General features: G+C 49.6%; 5 protein-coding genes across 6 annotated transcripts; 3 read left to right on the forward strand and 2 right to left on the reverse strand.

Annotated features, from left to right (window-relative positions):
* Window positions 1–294: 294 nt before the first annotated feature.
* LDX57_005056 (uncharacterized protein) lies at window positions 295–3,692 on the reverse strand (the record flags this gene model as incomplete). Its single annotated transcript, XM_046086735.1, has 6 exons — window positions 295–341; window positions 408–1,766; window positions 1,820–2,180; window positions 2,235–2,447; window positions 2,504–3,215; window positions 3,268–3,692. The coding sequence occupies 6 exons, from the start codon at window positions 3,690–3,692 to the stop codon at window positions 295–297; spliced, it is 3,117 nt and encodes a 1,038-aa protein (XP_045942700.1).
* Window positions 3,693–4,757: 1,065 nt separating this feature from the next.
* On the reverse strand, window positions 4,758–6,508 carry LDX57_005057 (MFS transporter; the record flags this gene model as incomplete). The annotated part of the gene is made up of 4 exons (XM_046086736.1): window positions 4,758–5,084; window positions 5,143–6,014; window positions 6,081–6,338; window positions 6,403–6,508. The coding sequence occupies 4 exons, from the start codon at window positions 6,506–6,508 to the stop codon at window positions 4,758–4,760; spliced, it is 1,563 nt and encodes a 520-aa protein (XP_045942701.1).
* A 224-nt stretch (window positions 6,509–6,732) lies between these two features.
* LDX57_005058 lies at window positions 6,733–9,182 on the forward strand (the record flags this gene model as incomplete). Of its 2 annotated transcripts, XM_046086737.1 has the most annotated exons (5): window positions 6,733–7,063; window positions 7,117–8,053; window positions 8,108–8,488; window positions 8,547–8,791; window positions 8,878–9,182. In XM_046086737.1, exons 1-5 carry the CDS (start codon window positions 6,919–6,921, stop codon window positions 9,180–9,182), a joined length of 2,013 nt encoding a protein of 670 aa, XP_045942702.1. In that variant the 5' UTR covers window positions 6,733–6,918. The 2 variants fall into 2 exon arrangements, with proteins under 2 accessions (XP_045942702.1, XP_045942703.1); XM_046086738.1 differs by having other exon boundaries at window positions 6,733–8,053.
* A 539-nt stretch (window positions 9,183–9,721) lies between these two features.
* Window positions 9,722–11,059, forward strand: LDX57_005059 (putative aminotransferase; the record flags this gene model as incomplete). The annotated part of the gene is made up of 3 exons (XM_046086739.1): window positions 9,722–9,754; window positions 9,829–10,286; window positions 10,339–11,059. 3 exons carry the CDS (start codon window positions 9,722–9,724, stop codon window positions 11,057–11,059), a joined length of 1,212 nt encoding a protein of 403 aa, XP_045942704.1.
* A 4,097-nt stretch (window positions 11,060–15,156) lies between these two features.
* Window positions 15,157–16,960, forward strand: LDX57_005060 (uncharacterized protein; the record flags this gene model as incomplete). The annotated part of the gene is made up of 3 exons (XM_046086740.1): window positions 15,157–15,314; window positions 15,365–15,960; window positions 16,044–16,960. The coding sequence occupies 3 exons, from the start codon at window positions 15,157–15,159 to the stop codon at window positions 16,958–16,960; spliced, it is 1,671 nt and encodes a 556-aa protein (XP_045942705.1).
* Window positions 16,961–18,744: the final 1,784 nt, after the last annotated feature.

The raw sequence follows: 18,744 nt of genomic DNA on the forward strand, positions 1-18,744 counted from the left end.
TTGCTGCCGAAACTTTTTGTCCTCGGCCGAACCCAACTCGATCCAAACTATCTGGTCATTCTTTGTTCTTTCCTCTCTTCTCTAGCTTTTTTCTCTGTTCCATGGAATTGAAAGTATCGATCCATTGGTCTGTCACATCTAGGACAACAGAAATGGCTTATCTTCCCCCAAAAATTGGCTTTCGCGTACATGCTCAAGGCAATGCGAGCAATGCAAGCAGACTCCATGCACCAACCACAACTGCAAGATATTGATACCCAACTATTTTCCTTTTCCACAATCATCAGACAAATATTATCCATTCGAAATGTCAGTGAGAATATCCATAAACTCCTCTCGATCTATCATCGCATGTGTTAGTCTTCATCTTCCGCTGACGGGAAAGATATATATCGCTCAATGCATACCTTGAACGGTTGAAAACGTGACAGCGATAGGCCCATTCATCCTCAACTTATTAGGATCCTTCGGTGCCCCCGCCATGATGGTCGCCATATTCAAAGCCGTCCCTCGCGAATACGTTACCGCCGGGAATTCGACTCGGTTGCTGTCCGATGACGGAAGAACCCCGGGCGACAGGGACATCGTCAACCATTTATCCGTGACGCGATCGTTCCAGCGCGACGCGAATTGAATAACATCCCCTTTTCTCCAGAGCTGGACCTCCGTGTCACCTTTGCTGGATCGTTTCGACCCAAACAAGCTCTTCCCTCTGGTTGTAAGAGAGACGGCGCGACGGGAGAATGCAAGCTCGTATGCCGATGCGAGCGAGGTCATTAATCCGCGAAGAGCAGACTCCTCCTTGAACGCGACCGTAAAATTCCCGATGCGCTTTTCGCAGTGCGAAAAATGCACCGGTCGGTCGGGTCGGTAGAGCTTGTCCGCGTGCGAGGAGATGTAGTCGGCGTAGAACACGCGCGGGAAATGGACGCGGCGATTCGCATGCTCGTAGGCATAATCCGCGTCGCGATAGAGATAGTACAGATGGATGTATTTCCAGGACAGCCGAGTGTGAAGGACTGAAATTGCCTTGTACTGCTTTTGGTCGAGCGTGTGGTCCACCACGTCGTACACCTGCCCTGGATTACCGGCTTGAGACCACCAGAAGCTGGGCTTGAGCCACAAAGTCAAGACGACCCTTTCGAACTGCTCGGCCTGCTGCTGGGTCCGGAAGTGCAAGCTCAGACCGACATTGGGGTTGTTGGGATCGTAGACGCATGAGAAAATAGGATGGTAGTTGCCGTCTGTCTTGGTGGACCTTTCCTGCCGGGTGTCCGACCATTTGATCAGTACCTGACGCGAGTCTTGCTCTCGACAGACCTGGACGCGGCTCAGGGGCAGGAATAGCTCCATGCATCGAGGGTTCTTCTCCGCCGCCGAGGAGCTGATGACGAGTCGACGGACCGATCGCCAGGCTTCGCCGAAGGAGCGTTCCAAGATACGTACTTCGCATGATCCATGCACCATAGGGGGATTCATGGGTTTCATGGTGGCAGCTTTCATTTGCTCAAACAGTTCCAGCGAGCTCTTGAAGAGGACGGTCTCTGAGAATTCAGTCGAGTCCACGGGCTCTCGCTGCCAAACTGCGTCGAAGTAGGCCCTTGGTAGGCTGATAAACTGCATGAGATCCGCCATGTACTGGAAGGATATCGAGACACTTCGAGACCCGAACTTTAGGATGACGGGCTCTGATACCCTCGCACCCGGGACACCACTGATGGATGCGTGAGAGATTTGCACAAGCTGAGCTACATCGTCCGGAACGACTGCAACGATCTGTTAGAGAATATTGCATAGACGTACAGTAAGAGAAACTCACAATCTCGCTGTAAGCAGAGAGTGCCACTCTGGTTACAAAGTGTTATTTTTGGCTCACTTTCGCCATCCCTCGTCGACAGCAACAACATGTACGGCGCACCTTTAGTGCGCATACGAAGTCTTTTGCTCCCGATGCCGGCATTCACAAATGTTCGGAAAAGAACATTCTCCTCCTCATTACCGGCATCCTCTTGATCTACCGCAATCCATCGCACATTGTCTAGACCGAGTAGAGTATAGCCATCATTTCCCAGCTCTTCTTCAGGCTGCAAAGGCTCCCATATATCGAGATTTTGAGAATAGATTGTTGAATACTCGGGAATATCGACGGAGGTGAACTGTGAGAATTCGTTATTGATACCCTGTCCATGTGTTAGAACGATGCAAGATAAGACACCGGGAAATATGACAGTCACCTCGGACAGATCGGAAATAAGCTTCCTGTTTTCATCACACAAGACTGCTTGGGAAGCGTCATCTGCCAAAACTATGTCGTACAGGATGTATGAGGCTTTCAAAAGGTCAACGTATGCTTGATGGCTGGTAGTGCCTGAATTAATAGAAGGGCTGACACTGCCTCTGGAATTGATAAGACAGGGTTTTTCACAGTTCGCCAGCGTATTTCGCGCCTTCGACATTGTTAGTTGGTCAAACAAACAGGACCACCAAGAGGAAGTTTATATACCTTTAACAACCACCAGACAGCAATACGAAGCCAGTCATTCGTATTGAGTCTTCGAACCTTTAGCTGATCATGTGCTAGGCTATTCAACTTTGTGACCAGCTCGGCAGAAGGTTGATGAAACTTGTCGCGCGGTTCGTAGCGAAGCGGTCGATGCAGTTGATCACGCAGTCGAATTTGCTGAAGCTGTTGCATCGCATGCGAGACGGCATCCATAACGGCGGATTGATCGGGGCTCTTGGATAGGGAAGGCTCATAAATCTCGGACACAAAGGTATCCTGGGCTGTTTGATAAAATTCCATGCTGCCAGATTCCAAAGTCCGCGCCTCGAACAGGCCTGTATCGTGCGTCGCAAATGAAAAATTCGAGCTTGTGCCGGTTCTGCTTCGCTTTAGAGACAGTTTCGTTGAATGGACTGACTGCGACTCCGGAGGCCCGGTAAAGCTAGAGCTATCGGACAGAGTCGACGTAAGGGAACCGGAAGAGGTTGAGGTGCAAGGGCGCATTGCCGGGGTGGAAGGAGGGGCGCATATCGTGTAGCCGACGGATCTCAGATCAATCTCGCTCTGCTCATCACTGTCGATAGAAGCAGATCGCCTCTGTGGTGCGGATGAAAATGGTTCTTCATCCTGCGGAGGAGACTCGGAGGCGGAGAGAGAGCGATCTCGGTCCAGCGCATCGATCATGGACTTTTCGATTCTTTCTAAGGACGAGCTGGGCTGGTAAGAAGGTCGTTCCTCGATGAAGAATGGGACAAATTACTTACTTGCCAAGTGAGCTCATACACAGACTGAGGTTGCATTTGTGGACCATGATCTTAGATTTTAGTTCATCGATCTGGCACCGTTGCGTCGCCCATTTAACCTTCTGCCAGAACTGCGTACCGTCGCCGACACCCATATTCCTGTACCGTGTAATCAGATCCTTGAGGCGTTGCAGGGTCTTGAAGCAGCCTGTCAGGCATCGTTGCAAGGTACGCTTGCGATCGACCCCTAGATCCTCGAAGAACATGGTATTCGACTGGACATCTTCGCGTAGCGTACAGAGGACGCCCTGCAGAGATGCGAGCTCATCAACCAGCTTTCGAAATCCGTCAGGAGCATCTCTGGCGACGAGATAGCAGCTATGGTAGAGGTCCCAGACCGTCTTTGTGAGGGTCACGATATCCCCCGCAGCAAAATCTGACATCATATTGTAAGAGTATGTCGGAGTAAACTTGGCCAAATCGTACAGATCAACAATCAGAGTGAAGCGGCTGGAGAGTGAGACGACCCGATAAACAGTCGACCTCTGGGACGACTCATATTCAGATCGTCGAAGTGGGGGAGGGGGAAGGACGTGAGCACGCTAGAACCAGTGAATGAAAGGGAGAGTCCCGTGAATGTCGCTCACTTAGCGTCTGTAAAGCAACACCCTCGTTACGGGCTCTACCAGCAGCAAGCACTATGGTAGGTCTGCAAGTGCCTGATGAACGTCCAGCTGGAACAGAAGCTAGCTGCCAGTGATATAGTCAACCGATAGCCTGCAGACAAGACGGGTTACATGAGACACCGTGAAGAAGACAAGGGATGAGGACTGCTTTCCCCCCCCCGAAAGCTCGCTTACAGAGGGTCGCGTTGTCTAAATTTATACGAATTGACAGGGAAGGGCCTGCACAAGGAACGCTGAAGAAGGATCAGTTGACGACGTGCACAGCTCAGGACTCTCCAAGTCTCACGAGGCAGATCATCGCCAATAAGACGAGAATCGCCTCAACGCCCTCGTACGAGGCTGTCTTTATCCGCCTTGCGCCACTCAGCGCCGCCCAAGTCTGCAGACAAAGACACCCAATAGGCGGGAGGAAGGTTTGGGCTCACCTTGGCATGGACTGCGTACTGCGACTACACTCTGGTGTCAGAGAGTAATTCTCGATATTTATGATGGATTGGTTGCGGTTGTCTCGACGTGAGTTGAGGCTTGCGAGGATTCATTGTCTGGCGGGGAGGATAAAGAAAGGGAAGGAAGTCGTGGTTAGACTTTTGTGGAGAAGACAACATTCTGGATGTCAGACTTGGAAAAGGATCCATGTCTGTTGGCCTGTTCATGGTGGCAAAATTAAAACCTTCAGTCTTTTGATATGTCGTTCTATTGCGATGTTGTGGATTGTAACCCACTGATTTAATCTATAGTAAAACCGAGACGTTTATTGTCCAACGAAGCCATACGTTCGAGACCCTCAAACCAAAGTACCTCTCCCTCTTCGGGCAATAAATGTCTTTAATCATGGGTTACTGCATGGGGGCTCACTCGACGTATCGAATGCCCAAAGAAGTAGAAAACGTATGGGACTAGCGCCATAGCCGCACTGATCGCCCCAAGGATCGTCAGGGTGTAATGAACCCCGATGCTAGAATAGATAGGCCCTCCTGCAACCGTGATACCACCCGACGCAAGATATCGAGGCATAACGAGCATAGCAAAGGCCGACGCCGCGCCCTTCTCGTAGGCGTCGATCACGTATAGATGGGCGCTGACGAAGACAGTCGTGATGCCAAACCCAAAGACCGCCGACGCGATAATGGGCGACCAGACGCTGATATGTGGCTAGAGGAGCAGTCTATTAGCACTTGATTGGTAGCCAGATGAATGGGTTCACACTTACATAGCTGGTCCAGGCCATCCAGAACAGGCTGATCGGGATGGCTGGGGCTCCGCCAAGTAGAGCGTACCAGAGTCGAGTCTCGGGATGAATTCGGCCGATGCGAGCTTGTTGATCTCGTGTGATGCGCCAGACGAAGGGAACTTGGAGGGCAATCATAGCCGAGCCGATAAACATGGAGACCCAAGTGACGTTGTTCATGCCCTGGGAAAAGTGGTAGGTGCCTTCGAAGATGAACCGGTAACCCTCAAGGAAAAGGAAGAGGATGATGTAGATGACGATGAGATAGAGCGAGGTGAGGATGATAATTGGTTCGGTGATAATCCAGACGAATGGCCTGGACACGGCAATCTTCAACCGTTGCCATAGAGAGATCTCGCGGACCTCGACCGGACCTCTCCAATGTTGTTGACCAGAGTACTTCCTAACGGCGGCCGCCTTCCAGGTAAGAAGAAGATCCTGATGCGTTTCTTGCTGGAAGAGAAGCATGATAACCAACATAAATCCACCAAAGATGAGCATGATCCATTCTAGCCAGCGCCATCCCAGCGTGGTCGGGATATAGCTGCCAATAACCTGTCCGATCATCGGCCCGTTGAATGCGGGAATAGTGTATATGATAAAACCATATGATTTCTGCAAAGGATCCCATAAGTCCGCAACTGTTCCGCCAACGCATGTGAGGGGCGTTGCAGCAAAGAGGCCTGACAGGAACCGGAAGATAAGGTGACTCTGGATGTTGGGTGCAAGGCCGGCAGCCATGATAAAGATGAGAAAGACCGTCATTGTTACGATGTAGACGATATTGCGACCGAAGGTCTCCGAGAAGGGGCCGGAGATAAAGGAACCAATTCCAAACCCTATCATGAACAGACCTGTTCAATCCAGCATGAGTACCATCGAAAATGTTGAAAGAAGAACAAATAGGTGGGAAGACATACCGGTCGTCAAAGATCCAACCACTGTGGAGACACCCCAGTACTCGCTATACTGAGGCACCCCAGCAGAGTCTATGGCAGACGCCGCAGTACAAGAAAGTCCAATTAAGGATACCAAAAGCGTCATTGCCGATTTTCGCCAGGCATTATATTGGCGAGGGTTGAGATGGGCGTCATATTCCTCCCACTCTACAACGCAGGGTTGTAGCTTTTCTGTTTGCCCAACAGCCTTTGTATCGTCGGATAGCAGTTCACCACTGCCTATAGAAGCACTTTAGCATACTCGCTTTACCTACTGAAACTTTTCAAGGGAAGATTGACATACCATCGTGCGGCTGACTGAGGTTTGGACTGCCTTCTTCTACAGAAGACGCTTGATAGTGACGTTTCACCGCTTGATGAATGCTTCGGTACTGTAAGTAGGACTGCATTTTTAATGGTGATCGCGACGAGCGAGATACACTTCTCAATCTTGCTCAATGGAAACAGAGATCTGTCTTGCAGTTCCATTGATTTTATACTTATTAGGGAAGTCCGGCATGTCTGCGGGCTTTGCAGACTGACCAATCGGAAGACGGTCCGGGTGCTCCACCCGCCACAGATCTTCCGCTGCCGGAAATGCCGTCACTTCCATCTCCCTTCATCGCCCACGGTCGACGTGGGTTTGAGGAAAGAAAATTTAGGAAAAAGAAAAGAAAAGCGATCTCAGCCTAACCGGAAAACCAAAGGCCCAGAGGAAAGGAAATCGTCCCGATAGCCCCACGCTGACAGGTCTGAGGTGACGACAAACTAGTAACTGGGGTCCCATCCCTTTGGTCTAGTCCCACGATCTCAATACTTGATGAAGTCACCATCGCAGACTAAATTTCGACTCCGAGATATGGTACAATTATCCCCACAAACTGCATCCAGGAAGCGGCAGAAGGTCTCTGTTGCCTGTACTTCATGTCGCCGGAAGAAATCGAAATGCGATGCTATCCGTCCTAGTAAGCTTGTCCAAGCCTCATTCCAAGCGGCAGTTCTCTAACCGTCAATGAAGTTTGCACTCCTTGCAAAAAGAGTGACGAGGAGACATGTTTCTATCCGACTGGTGGGAAATTTGACCGTGAAGACAAAGCACCACCTCATATCAACACTGCTGAATCGGCCTTGCGCAAACGGCCAGATGTTGGTGTTGGAGATGGATTTCTCCCTCATGCTGTCTCGACAAGGACAGGCCCATCGATGAGTATTCAAACTGATCAGCGAAGCCTGTCAGCTGGGCCCAATACTGTGGACTCTATGAACGGCATGACGGGAGACCCAACGCAGAGTGCAGAGGTCTTCGGAAGCAGCAGTGCTGGCTCATTCATGCGACAAGTACAAGCGGCCATGAATGTCAAGCAAGGCGCACCAGCGGTGTCTGCTCAAGGCAGTGTAGCACGAATGACGAAGCACTCCGCGGAGGACGTTCCTCTTTCCGACGCTGAAGAAGCGGAATTAGCAATTCTCCCTCCCAAAGAACTAGCGGATTCCCTAATTCAGGCCTACTGGCAGTTTGAATGGCCCTTATACCCGATCATAGACCGACGCAATATCACGGCAGTGTACGAGTCGCTCTGGACGGTTCCGAGACCCGGGTTCTCGCTCACCTCCATGAGCATCATCAATCTGTGTTTTGCACTGGGATCTCAGTACTGCGCGTTGCTACCACCACAGCAGCTTAGCTCTCTCAGCCAGGATTTCTTTTCGCGCGGCGAGCAGTTATTTCAACGGTCACAGTATACCCCATCTTTGGATAAAGTGCAGTGTCTGCTACTATTTGGTATTTACCTGCAGAGCACAAATCACGTTCTGCGATGTTGGATGACCGTGGGCGAAGCCATACGAATGGCCCAGAGCTTGGGCCTCTATCTCGACCAGCATGCCCCATGCGACACCGTCGGCTATCGAGAATATACGCGACGTACATGGCACGGCTGTGTTTGGTTGGATCGGTGAGCCGTGGTCGACAGTTTATGCTATCTCAAATTGTTGACGTCCACCCACAGAGTATTATCCGCAACGCTCGGCCGTCCGGGAATGATCCCAAAGTGGCTTTTCAACTCGATCCCATTCCCATCAATGATTGATGACGAATTCTTTGAAACACAGCCAGAGGGATCCGAGAAGCGACCAGATGGAAAACCCTGCATATTGGCCTTCGCTGGAAAGGCGTTTGAACTGTACCAAATCCTCGATGACATCCTCCTGGAGATATACCTTACGCCGAATAAGGAGGCGGGGCTCGAGACAAAGCTCCCAAATGTACTTGAAATAGACAGAAGGATACACAGCTGGCGACAGTCCCTTCCCAATTATCTGAAATTTGACTCTGCTGCTAATGACGACGGGTCTATCATGCACCGACAAGCAACAGTCTTGAGAATTCGGTTAGTATATGAAGCAATGCCAGCCGAAAGAAAAGCCAATCAACTAACGTCCAAACAGATCACTACACATTCGCATACTACTGTTCCGACCCGTCTTGATAAGCTACTGCAAACGCAGCAACCCAGTATCTACCGAAGGGTTGCTGGATTCTACCGACTCTAGTCTCACCGAAGTAATGCTCTCCCAATGCTCGCGCATGTGCTTTCAGCTTGCGCACGAATTGATCGGCATATTCAACAACAAACTCGATCCCAAGGCGCCCAATCTGAGTCCGCTTCCATCATGGTGGTATTCCGTGCTATGTGCGTCCCCCAGATGACCTGTCCTGTACCTTGTCTCCCCTCCTCCAAGCAGAACCGACTAACCGTTCGTCACACACAATGGACAGATGTATTCACAGCAGCCACAGTGATTCTAACCGAGCGATTCCTCGAAGGCCGAGACAACGGTTCGAAGAAAGCCACGACCTCCCGCACCTGGGACGCTGCAATGCACATACTCGAGTCCTACAGCGTGATCGCCGACTCGGCGAAAAGATGTAAAGCCGCGCTCGAGGTTCTTTCAGAGAGTCTTTCCCTCGGCAAGACAGACAACATCTGGCTCTGGGAATCCTTCACGGAGATGTACCGACTTCTTGGGGAGAGCTCGGGTGTTCCTTCTTTCGACTCTGATGATTTCTTGTGGTTGGGATGATTGACCGTATGAAGCGAATTTTCACTCAAATGGACAACCTTCAGCTCGCCTACGGGTGTATAGGTCTTCTGACTGGTGGTAATTATCCATGGTCACATTTCTTTCGGCATTTGCCCAGAACTCATAGCAGCCACCTGGGCAGTAGGTATAGACTGAGCAATCAGCCAATCAACGAACGGTCCGGTCAGAGAAGAGCCCCACCCGGATTCTGTGTTGGAAGTATTGGAAAAATGTCTTTTCTGGGGAATGCAGTGTATAAGAAAGGGAAATTTCCATAGTCAAGTGATATCTGTGTATAAGGAAGAGAAAGAAGAAGTTGGTGGTGGAAGATTCACATTGACTCCGACTGAGGGCTGCCGAATTGGGAAGTATATGCGATTCGACCAATCACGGCGCTTGCCCGACCAGATCCATCGCTGGAAATCATGGAGAAAAACTCCACAGGCGTCTATATATTGGGGCGCCGGGAACCTGAATTTCAATCAATTTCTCCTCCTTGGCTTGACTCATTTTCTATTAAGCTCAGAACTATCGGCAATATGGTCAAGATCAATGAATTCGCTGTGGAGCGGGTATGTTCTTCCAAGTCTACTCGCACATACCCCGGACACCCCCCATCTATGTACAGTATTCTAACCAATTCCAGTGGATGGACAACCACGAAACCAGCGCAAAGCACAACCTCGCTGAAACATGCTGCGCGTCCATCTCTCTCAACGACCTTCTCTCCTTCTCCGACAACCCCAACTCCACTATCTTCGATTTCGCCAAGAAGCAAACCTACGGCTCGATTCGCGGAACTTCCGACCTGCGATCCAACATCGCCAAGCGTTATGATTCTGGAACTGACCAATCCATCTCAGCCGACCAGGTCCTCGTGACGAACGGGGCGATTCAGGCGAACTTCTTAGCCTTGTATACAAATGTTGGACCGGGAGACCATGTGATCTGTCAGTACCCGACGTACCAGCAGCTGTATTCCGTGCCCGAGTCGTTTGGCGCAGAAGTGAGTCTGTGGAAGGCGCGTGAGGAGCGGGCCTGGGACGTAGATGTGGACGAGCTGAGGGGGTTGATCAAGGAAAACACAAAGGTCATTATCATCAAGTAGGTACCCTCGGAAGTGGAAGAGGAAACGGAGATGGCTAACAGGTGATAGCAACCCGCAAAACCCAACCGGGGCAGTCCTCAAACGCGAGAAGCTGCAGCAGATCGTCAACCTCGCTCGAGAGCATGATGTCATCATCCACAGTGACGAGGTCTACCGACCTCTTTTCCACGGAATTCATCCAGACAGCCCGGAGTACCCTCCGTCCATCCTGTCATTTGGCTATGAGAAGACCATTTCCACGGGGTCAATGTCCAAGGCGTTCAGTCTGGCAGGGATCCGATTAGGCTGGATTGCGTCTTGCAGCCAGGACATCATCGAACGGTGCGCATCGACTCGCCACTATACCACAATTTCGGTCAGCCAACTTGACGACGCTGTAGCATGCTACGCTTTGTCGGCACCGGTCGTGGACCGGTTACTCCAGCGGAACCTCTCCCTGGCCCGGACGAATGCTGATATTCTGGAGGCCTTTATCAAGGAATATGAAGGCATGATTGAGTGGGTGCGGCCACAGGCCGGAACCACTGGCTTTCTGAAGATCACGGACAAACAAGGACGTCCTATTGATGACGTGGCGTTCTGTGAGCAACTCCAGGATAAGACCGGAGCTATGTTGGCCCCCGGAAGCGAGTGCTTTGGCGGTGGAGCCGACTTCAAAGGATATGTTCGAATGGGGTATGTTCCAGAAACCCAAGTTTTGGCAGACGGCCTTCAAGCACTCAGAGTCTTTTTGCAAGATGGATTTGAACAAGTGCCTGTTGTTCATTAGGTTGGTGCCCTGGAGGCAACCCTGAAAACTTGTTGCCTTCGAAAATACAACCATTGTATATAAATGCCGACCATATTTGTTAAACCAGCGTTGGAAACTGAGGGATAAGAGATCTATCCGACCATCCGGCGTCCCAGAGCCTGATGGCTTATCTCGCTTGATGAGAGAGTATCTCGGTTTCCGAAGGCCTCATGATGCTGTGGATAAAGTTCCTCCACCTGTGTGACATCTTCAACAAACGTAGCGCCATACTCTCTCATAATCTGTATCTTCTCCTCCATATTCATCGCTAGCCTGATTCTCCCAAAATCTCGTGGCAGTTGATCCTCACTCGCAAACCTCAATACCCACACACCCAATCCATCCGTCGGCCAACCAAATTCCAGCACCTTTTCTTCTTCCTCCGTTATATCCCTCATTCCCATCAGCACATCGACCACATCCTCCCTACTCGACCACCACTTCGCTCCAGTCCGTCGCAGGAGATCACAGAATTCGTCTTCTTCGTCAGCACTGGGTGAACGCCGCAATGCATGAGAGCGGGGGAGCGATAGGAAAAGCATGTCGACAAGGTCGGCATTTTTTATAAGAACTCCGCCAGTTGAAGGGTAACCGTAGACAATGCATCCTTGAGTGCCGAAGATGGTTTGTTCAGTCGTTGATAAAGGAGGGTTTGTGGGACATGAGCAGTCCGGGAAGTTGTCTGTGACTGTTTGTTGACGAAAACCAGGGATACGGTCGATGTTGATAGGACGTAAGCGGCCAAGGGTTTGTTGATAGAGAGTCGATAGGAAGTTCATTGTGATAGCGGCGAGGACGCTGCTAAACCTCATAGTTCAGGAGATGACCGTTTCAATATATGGGAATTGGGAGAATAGGCAGAAACTTTGACCATACAAGCACAGTCATATAAGATGATGCCTATTCACAGCTAACCCTTTCAGCACTAGCTTGAAGGCATTCCCAACCTTTATGAAGCCAAGATTTCAATTAGTTTGTGTATGGTATGGTCATAAATGCGTGACATTGCGATAGGTCATCTTTCATGCAAGCCAAGGGATCATATAGTTCTTCCGAGGTCTAAAGCTGAATGAACACTCAAAATAGGACGAGCTCTTGACCATGCAGAGTGAAGTAAACATCCCATGGCAGAGATGTGTCTGATGCCCAGAATTCTTTCATTAATTCTCTAGCGCGAGTGAAATTGCCCAAACCACGATTTTGCATATAAGCCATGCGATCTTGTATTTGAGTTCGGTCGCTGATCATATCCGTTTCACATCCAGCGTTGAATATCGGCCAAAGGATCAGGATGTTAGAAGGCGACAAGGGCGGGATGTTGTCAACAGCATTCAGGATGTTTATGATATCGTTGCGGACTGTCGGATGTTCTTTTGGGAAAAGTCGCACACGTCGATGAAAATATAAAAGTGCGGAGTGAACAAACGCAAGGTGTGTGTATCGCAACTCGCTATAGAGCTCATTCCCGTGGGCTTTCAATGTCGCCTCGGAAGCGGTTCGCTCAGTAATTGCACGGATGGCATTTTCCAGGCAGTCGGCCTCGCTCACGGCCTCTTGTGCTGGTACGTCTGATAGCGAGAGCCCGGAAGCGGCATGCATACCGGTTTGACAAGCAAGTTGCGCAGTTCGCGCAAGCAAGGGTACTAACTCCAATGAATAACCGCAGATGTCATCGACATGACTTGTGATTGTACTGGGAAGCTTAGCCAAGATTGTATCCTGACCTTTAAGCGTGTCGCCTGCATTGACCCCGGAAACACAAGCTAAGATATCGAGGGTGGCAAACCACTTTACCAGACACAAGACAAAAGGATCGCTGCTGTCAAAGGACCCATGCGGAGCGTTGAGCATGACTTTAAGTAGTTGCATGACTCCCGACAAATGAGACCTCCATATGTGCATGTTACCATTGCAAACATCATTTGTGCAGAGTGTCATTGCCGTCATGGCCGTTTCAGCTCGGAGTATATCGTTTGCCTCGTTCATAGCAGTACGAAGACCGGAAATTGATAGGTTGGTAAATTTCAAGCACATCAGCCGTGATTGAGCGGTCGCATCCCCTATCAGTCGGCCATGGTGGCTCGAGGCAGAGGCAAGTAGTGCATATAGAAGATGAGGAGTTTCGATCGCCGAGCTAATTAGCCTGTCGATGAAGAGCTTTGGAGCGGCGGGGAAAAGCGACGGAGCCGTCTCTGTGCTCAGGATGTGCAGGAAGAATTTCGACTGCTCCGACGACAACAAAGGAGACAGGTCTAAGACCGGTTGCTGAACAAGGGCTGAGACATTCAGCTCTGTTGGTAGAGTTGGTTTCTCCGGACAGAAAACTACGGGACGTCGAAGGGTTGACTTTTGGGGCTGAGTCTGCCTAATGATACTCAGGTCATAGACACATTCCCTGGGAAACCGAGTGCACCGGAAGCAGACTGGTCGCTGCAAGTCGCACTATAAGCTTGATTAATATGACGAACCCTGATGACCGTACAGGCTGGGATACCTTGATTTTCTTTCTTCTACACTCTGAGCATCCATCTCGCCGCCTCTGGGTTTGGACGGAGGGTGTCCGGGATTGATCGAAAGGTTGCTCAATTGATACAAAGTTCACCATGAGGACTCGTTAGAAATCCTAGATTTGTGACGAACATTGAGTTAATACAGTTGATGAACTTGAAAGACCGATTGGGTTGATGGAAAGTTGAGCCAAAGTACGGAGAGAAGAGCGCTGCGTTATCGCAAGGATGACTAAGGCCCACACCTCACACTAGTCCCAATGGGGCCATAGTGCCGATGCAGCCAATCAACGGCGAGAATCGCGATAGAACTTTAGTTGTTGATCTTTTCTCACAATTTAGTACTACACCTACGGGGTATGTTATCCGGAAGATTTTCGGGCCAAGGATGGCTTGTGGAGACTATTAGTACTTTTAACAGAGGTGTCAAGAGTGGAGAGATAATCTCGAAGACCCGCCAGTTTTATGTTTACCCTGCGAAGTTGTACAGTATAACGAGAATTTGCATGACTATACATAAATTCAATCAATCACCACACATTACGCAGTAGGTAGATCACATAAATCAGACATACTAAGCATATATTCTCTCTCTAAACTATGTGGCTACCGCGTATATCTGCCGTTGGTTCGCCTTATAGGCCAGGGCCAATACTAAGTAATCCGGAATGTCTTCGTTCTTGTAGTCCAGAAAGTTGGTTCTGTGGTATCTTCATCTGCTTTTTGTCCGTGCTTGGAGAATAGAGGATGATCGATCCTTTTCCGCGATAGAGGTAGAAAGGTCAAACCTCGGAATTATCAATCCATGGACTACAAGCTTCCGTTCGATTTTACCTTTCGCCGAACAGCAGCCAAACCAAAGAGTAGTAGGCACTCGGTCTCACATCTAGAAGCGGAAGGGCAATGAGAGGAAAGACTCCGCAACAAATCTCCGATGCGAAGATCCAGTTCAAGCTAGCTTCGTGCGTATTCTCTACCGTAGTTGTATCTTTGTCCATTATCTCATCTATTCTCAATGCGTTCTCACATCTCGGTCGATAGAGTTTGCTGGACGAATAGCTTAGTGTAGCCTAGACGTAGAGATGTTCCGGGTATATTTAACATTTAAAATGATCTCATATATAATGTGACAATAAAGGCAACTGATGTTACGTTATCTATTGACAATTGTGTATCTTGTTACTTATTAGGAACGGTCTGGAATGCTGTGCTGCTGCTTACAAGCATATGAAGCCGGTAGTTAGATCCATTTCCAGTGTCTTTAGCTTTCCTGAAACCAGGTACTTACTATTGCTCATCTGAAACGAGAAATATTCCAAAATCAGACAAAAAGAAGCAAACTCGTAAGCACGAGTCTTATTGAGCTCTATATCTAGAGGTCCATAGAGCAAGATGGCAAGGAATGCCTCAACACCGATAGAAGGCTCGGCTTCTTAGAGTGGGGAAAGCCAAGATGCCTTGTCCCTGCAGGAGATGTGGGTCCATCCCCTTCTTTCAGTTAACTTGAGTGAACCTGCCCTGTCAACATATGAGGCACTTCATATTTTGCTTCATCGAGTATTTTTGAAAATGAAGAAGTTTCGTCGAAGACTTATATCACTCATTGCCCCTTGCCAAGAACCGTGGGTCTATTCCGAGCAGCGTGTTAGATCTCTTTCATCCCGCCATCCCCCCAGTCCACCAACACTCCATGAAGAATTCTTTCGGAACACATCACGACGATGGATGTAAGTAGGTCCTATTATGACTTTGATCTCAATCAGCTAACACCAGTTAGATTCAACGAATCCGACCGTCTAAACGAACGATACGTCAAGTTTCGACCATCAGAACTCCAACGGATAGCTGGCGGAGCAATACAAGCCTATTGCCCTGACATCGCTAAGCTTGCAGAGGGCGGCTTCAACAAAGTGTTTCTTCTGCGAGCAGAAAATGGGCATGAGGTGATCGCGCGAATTCCTACGCCCATCGCCGGACCTCCTCATTACACAACAGCCAGTGAGGTGGCTACGATGAATTTTCTGCGAGATATCCTCAAACTGCCAGTTCCAGAGGTCTTGGCATACTCGACATCATCAGAGAATGTCGTTGGGGCGGAGTACATTCTAATGGAGCGAGTGGACGGGGAGAGTCTGTCTTCGCGGTGGTTAACTCTAACTACTGAAGAGGTGAGAGACATCATGACGCAGATTGCAGATATGGAAAAGAAGATTTTCGATTTCCACTTTCCCGCTTATGGAAGCTTATACCACAAGAGAGATCTTTCTGGGGAAAGCCAAGTACGGCTAGTGGAAGATTTCTGTATTGGTCCTGTCTCTGCTCGGCAGTTTTGGCATGATGAGCGAAGCAAGACAGAGATTGATCGTGGACCCTGTAGGTCTCCTTTTCCCGACCTCGTCTTGTGCTTACTTGCTACGATTTCGAATGGAGAAGACCAGGGCTGACGGTTGCTACAGGGCTTTCACCTGTGGACTGTGTTACCTCCGCGGCTCGACGAGAGATAGCTGTCATTCGACATTACGCCAAAGCTCAGCCCCGCCGTACATTTCTTTTACCAACTGACTATAGCATTGATCCCTCTGAGCATCTTTCGCTACTTGAGAACTTCCTACAATTAGCACCCTATTTGACTCGACCAGGTCTTCACAGCGCTGGGACGCTGAGACACCCCGATCTGAGTCTGAGCAACATCTTGCTAGAACCTGGGTCCACTAAAATCATCAGTATCATAGATTGGCAGGATGCCGTGGTATTTCCCCGCTTCATGCAAGCAGGTTATCCCGCTTTCTGTGAGCACGACTCCACCCAGCCTCAAAGCTTACAGATCCCATCTTTACCCGATGATTTCAACAATATGGACATCGAACAACAGAGACAAGTCAAAGCCGCCTTTCGCTTAGAAGAGGCCAATCTCTACTACACAGCCGCGACAGGTGTACATAATGAAGAACACATGGATGTGTTGAAGCTCCCTCATTTAGGAATGCGGCAGTATCTCCTTCGCCAGACAGGATACCCCTGGGATGCAGACCTGATCAACCTACGTGCTGCATTAATCGGCATCACGACCCCGTCAGTATGGAGCAACATCTCCTCGGCAGCGTGCCCGGTTGTGTTCAGCGATGAAGAGCGAGAGGCTGCCATGGCGGAAGCGCGGGAATGGAACGAGTCTGAACAGATGTTGTCCCAGGTGAGAGAACACCTCGGTATTGATCCCGAAGGCGGGACCGATCCGGATAACTATGAGAGGGCAGTCAAAGGCAATCGACAGTTTCGGACGGAGATGGTTCGACAAGCAGAGGTGGGCCAGGAGGAGATCTGTTGGCGGAACTGGCCGTATAAGGATGACGGAGATGATAGCATGCCTAACTAGGTTTTGGTGCATATGAATGATACCCAAAGACCTGCAAGCCATCGCTCTGCCAGGAAGAAACCCTACCCATCTCAGAGATAGCCTTATAAACTGTTATGAGGAACTAACTTGAACTCATTCCAGTTCTTTGGTCTACAAATCGTTATCATAGTTGAAAATGCAGTATGTATAGAACCCATAAAATAAAGATCATGGTTTGTTTATTCCAATCTGTGTCCCACCGACAGCGTTCCTGCTTCTTATAATAAGAGATCAGCGTTTCCGAAGGTGAAGAATATCCGGCAGAGTAGACAATAGTCATTATTATATACATCTCATTAATAGTACATACATGTAGAAGTTTAACAGCAAGTACAGGAAGAAGGAAGATACGTGGAACGTTGATCAGGACCGTCTTGATAGCAACTTTAAGTCATAGATGGTGTCTAGGTATAGAGGATATCCTTGTAAGGCATCTGGGAAGGGTAGGTACTGATAGTTGAAAGATGCGCGCGCGGGCACTATTCAACCCAGGATTAAGTTGAGTAAAGGGAAGAGCAGGAATGATCGAGAAACTGGAGTCATTTGAGTTGTTGCATTGCTTCGTATTAGACGTGCTGGGTGGACAGGTGATAGAAAGGGTAGGTATGAGGCCAGCTCCGACTACCCAGGCCAACCATCAAAGGTAAATAGAGGCGAAAACGAGAGAAAGTAGAAGTAAAAGACGAATCCAGATCAGGATAAGGACGGATACTAAGACGACACCCGCAACCTCCGACTCTTCGGAGCCACATAAAAACAAAGAAGCTGCTCATGCGCGCAGTACGAACAACTCGGCACCAGCCCGTCACAGTCCACATTATGTTCTCGACAACACCGGCAGGGGAAGTGGCTCGGGGGCGATATCTCGGGCCCTGTTTCTTCTTCGCGGGTCGAGCCTCTCCTGTCCGTCGCGTCTATCGAGGGATTCGAGGGATCGGTTAGACAGTCCGCGTGGTCCCCTGTATTGCTGATGCTTTGTAGCCATTCCCGGACGCGGGTTATTCGTAGACTAGTGGTTATTGTCATTGTGTTTGTGGATGGCTAGGTGGGTATGGTTAGTTTAGACTGATGAGAGGTAGATTAAATAGGTCAGGGAAGAGTACACCTACTTAGGAACCTATTCTGAATGTTGTTTGCTTCTGTGGATATCGCCTCGGACTGGATGAGGAGGTTGTGCGACACACAAACAGAGAGCAGCCAAAGCGCAGACCAGTGGAAAATCACGGATCACCAACAAGGTATCACCTCGATCGACAAACGCAGGATCCTAGACGATTTATACCTGCAGACGACAAGTTCCCCGGACTCGCTCATTGGCAGTTCATCCGGGGCCCCCCTCGTACGATGATCGATCCAATGAAGTTGGAACTCCAGCCGAGTCCAGGATAGGTACATTACGGAATCAAAAGCGACGGTGGACTGACATCATCAAGTGGATCGTGGGCCGTGGGCCGCGCGGTGTTTGTTAGTCTCGGGGCAGGGATCGTTCCAGGGTTTGCCGTTCCATGGAAGTCGGAGGGGCGGCAGGACACTTGATGCGACGAATCGCTGGCCATAACGCGATGGTGGAGACAAGCTGCCGATATGACATTCGGGAGAACCTACGGAGCGTATACGGTGTACGTGGCTTACAGATAGTGGAAGATGGGCAGGTTATTCCCATCGATGTTCATGAATACTCAACTAATATGCCATACTTTCATAAATAATATGTACATGAATTGCAGAAGGGTATCTTTGGGTATAGCTCAGACGAACGTAAA

Source organism: Aspergillus melleus (genome assembly GCF_016097325.1).
Source record: "Aspergillus melleus strain CBS 546.65 chromosome Unknown contig3, whole genome shotgun sequence".
Taxonomy (NCBI): domain Eukaryota; kingdom Fungi; phylum Ascomycota; class Eurotiomycetes; order Eurotiales; family Aspergillaceae; genus Aspergillus; species Aspergillus melleus.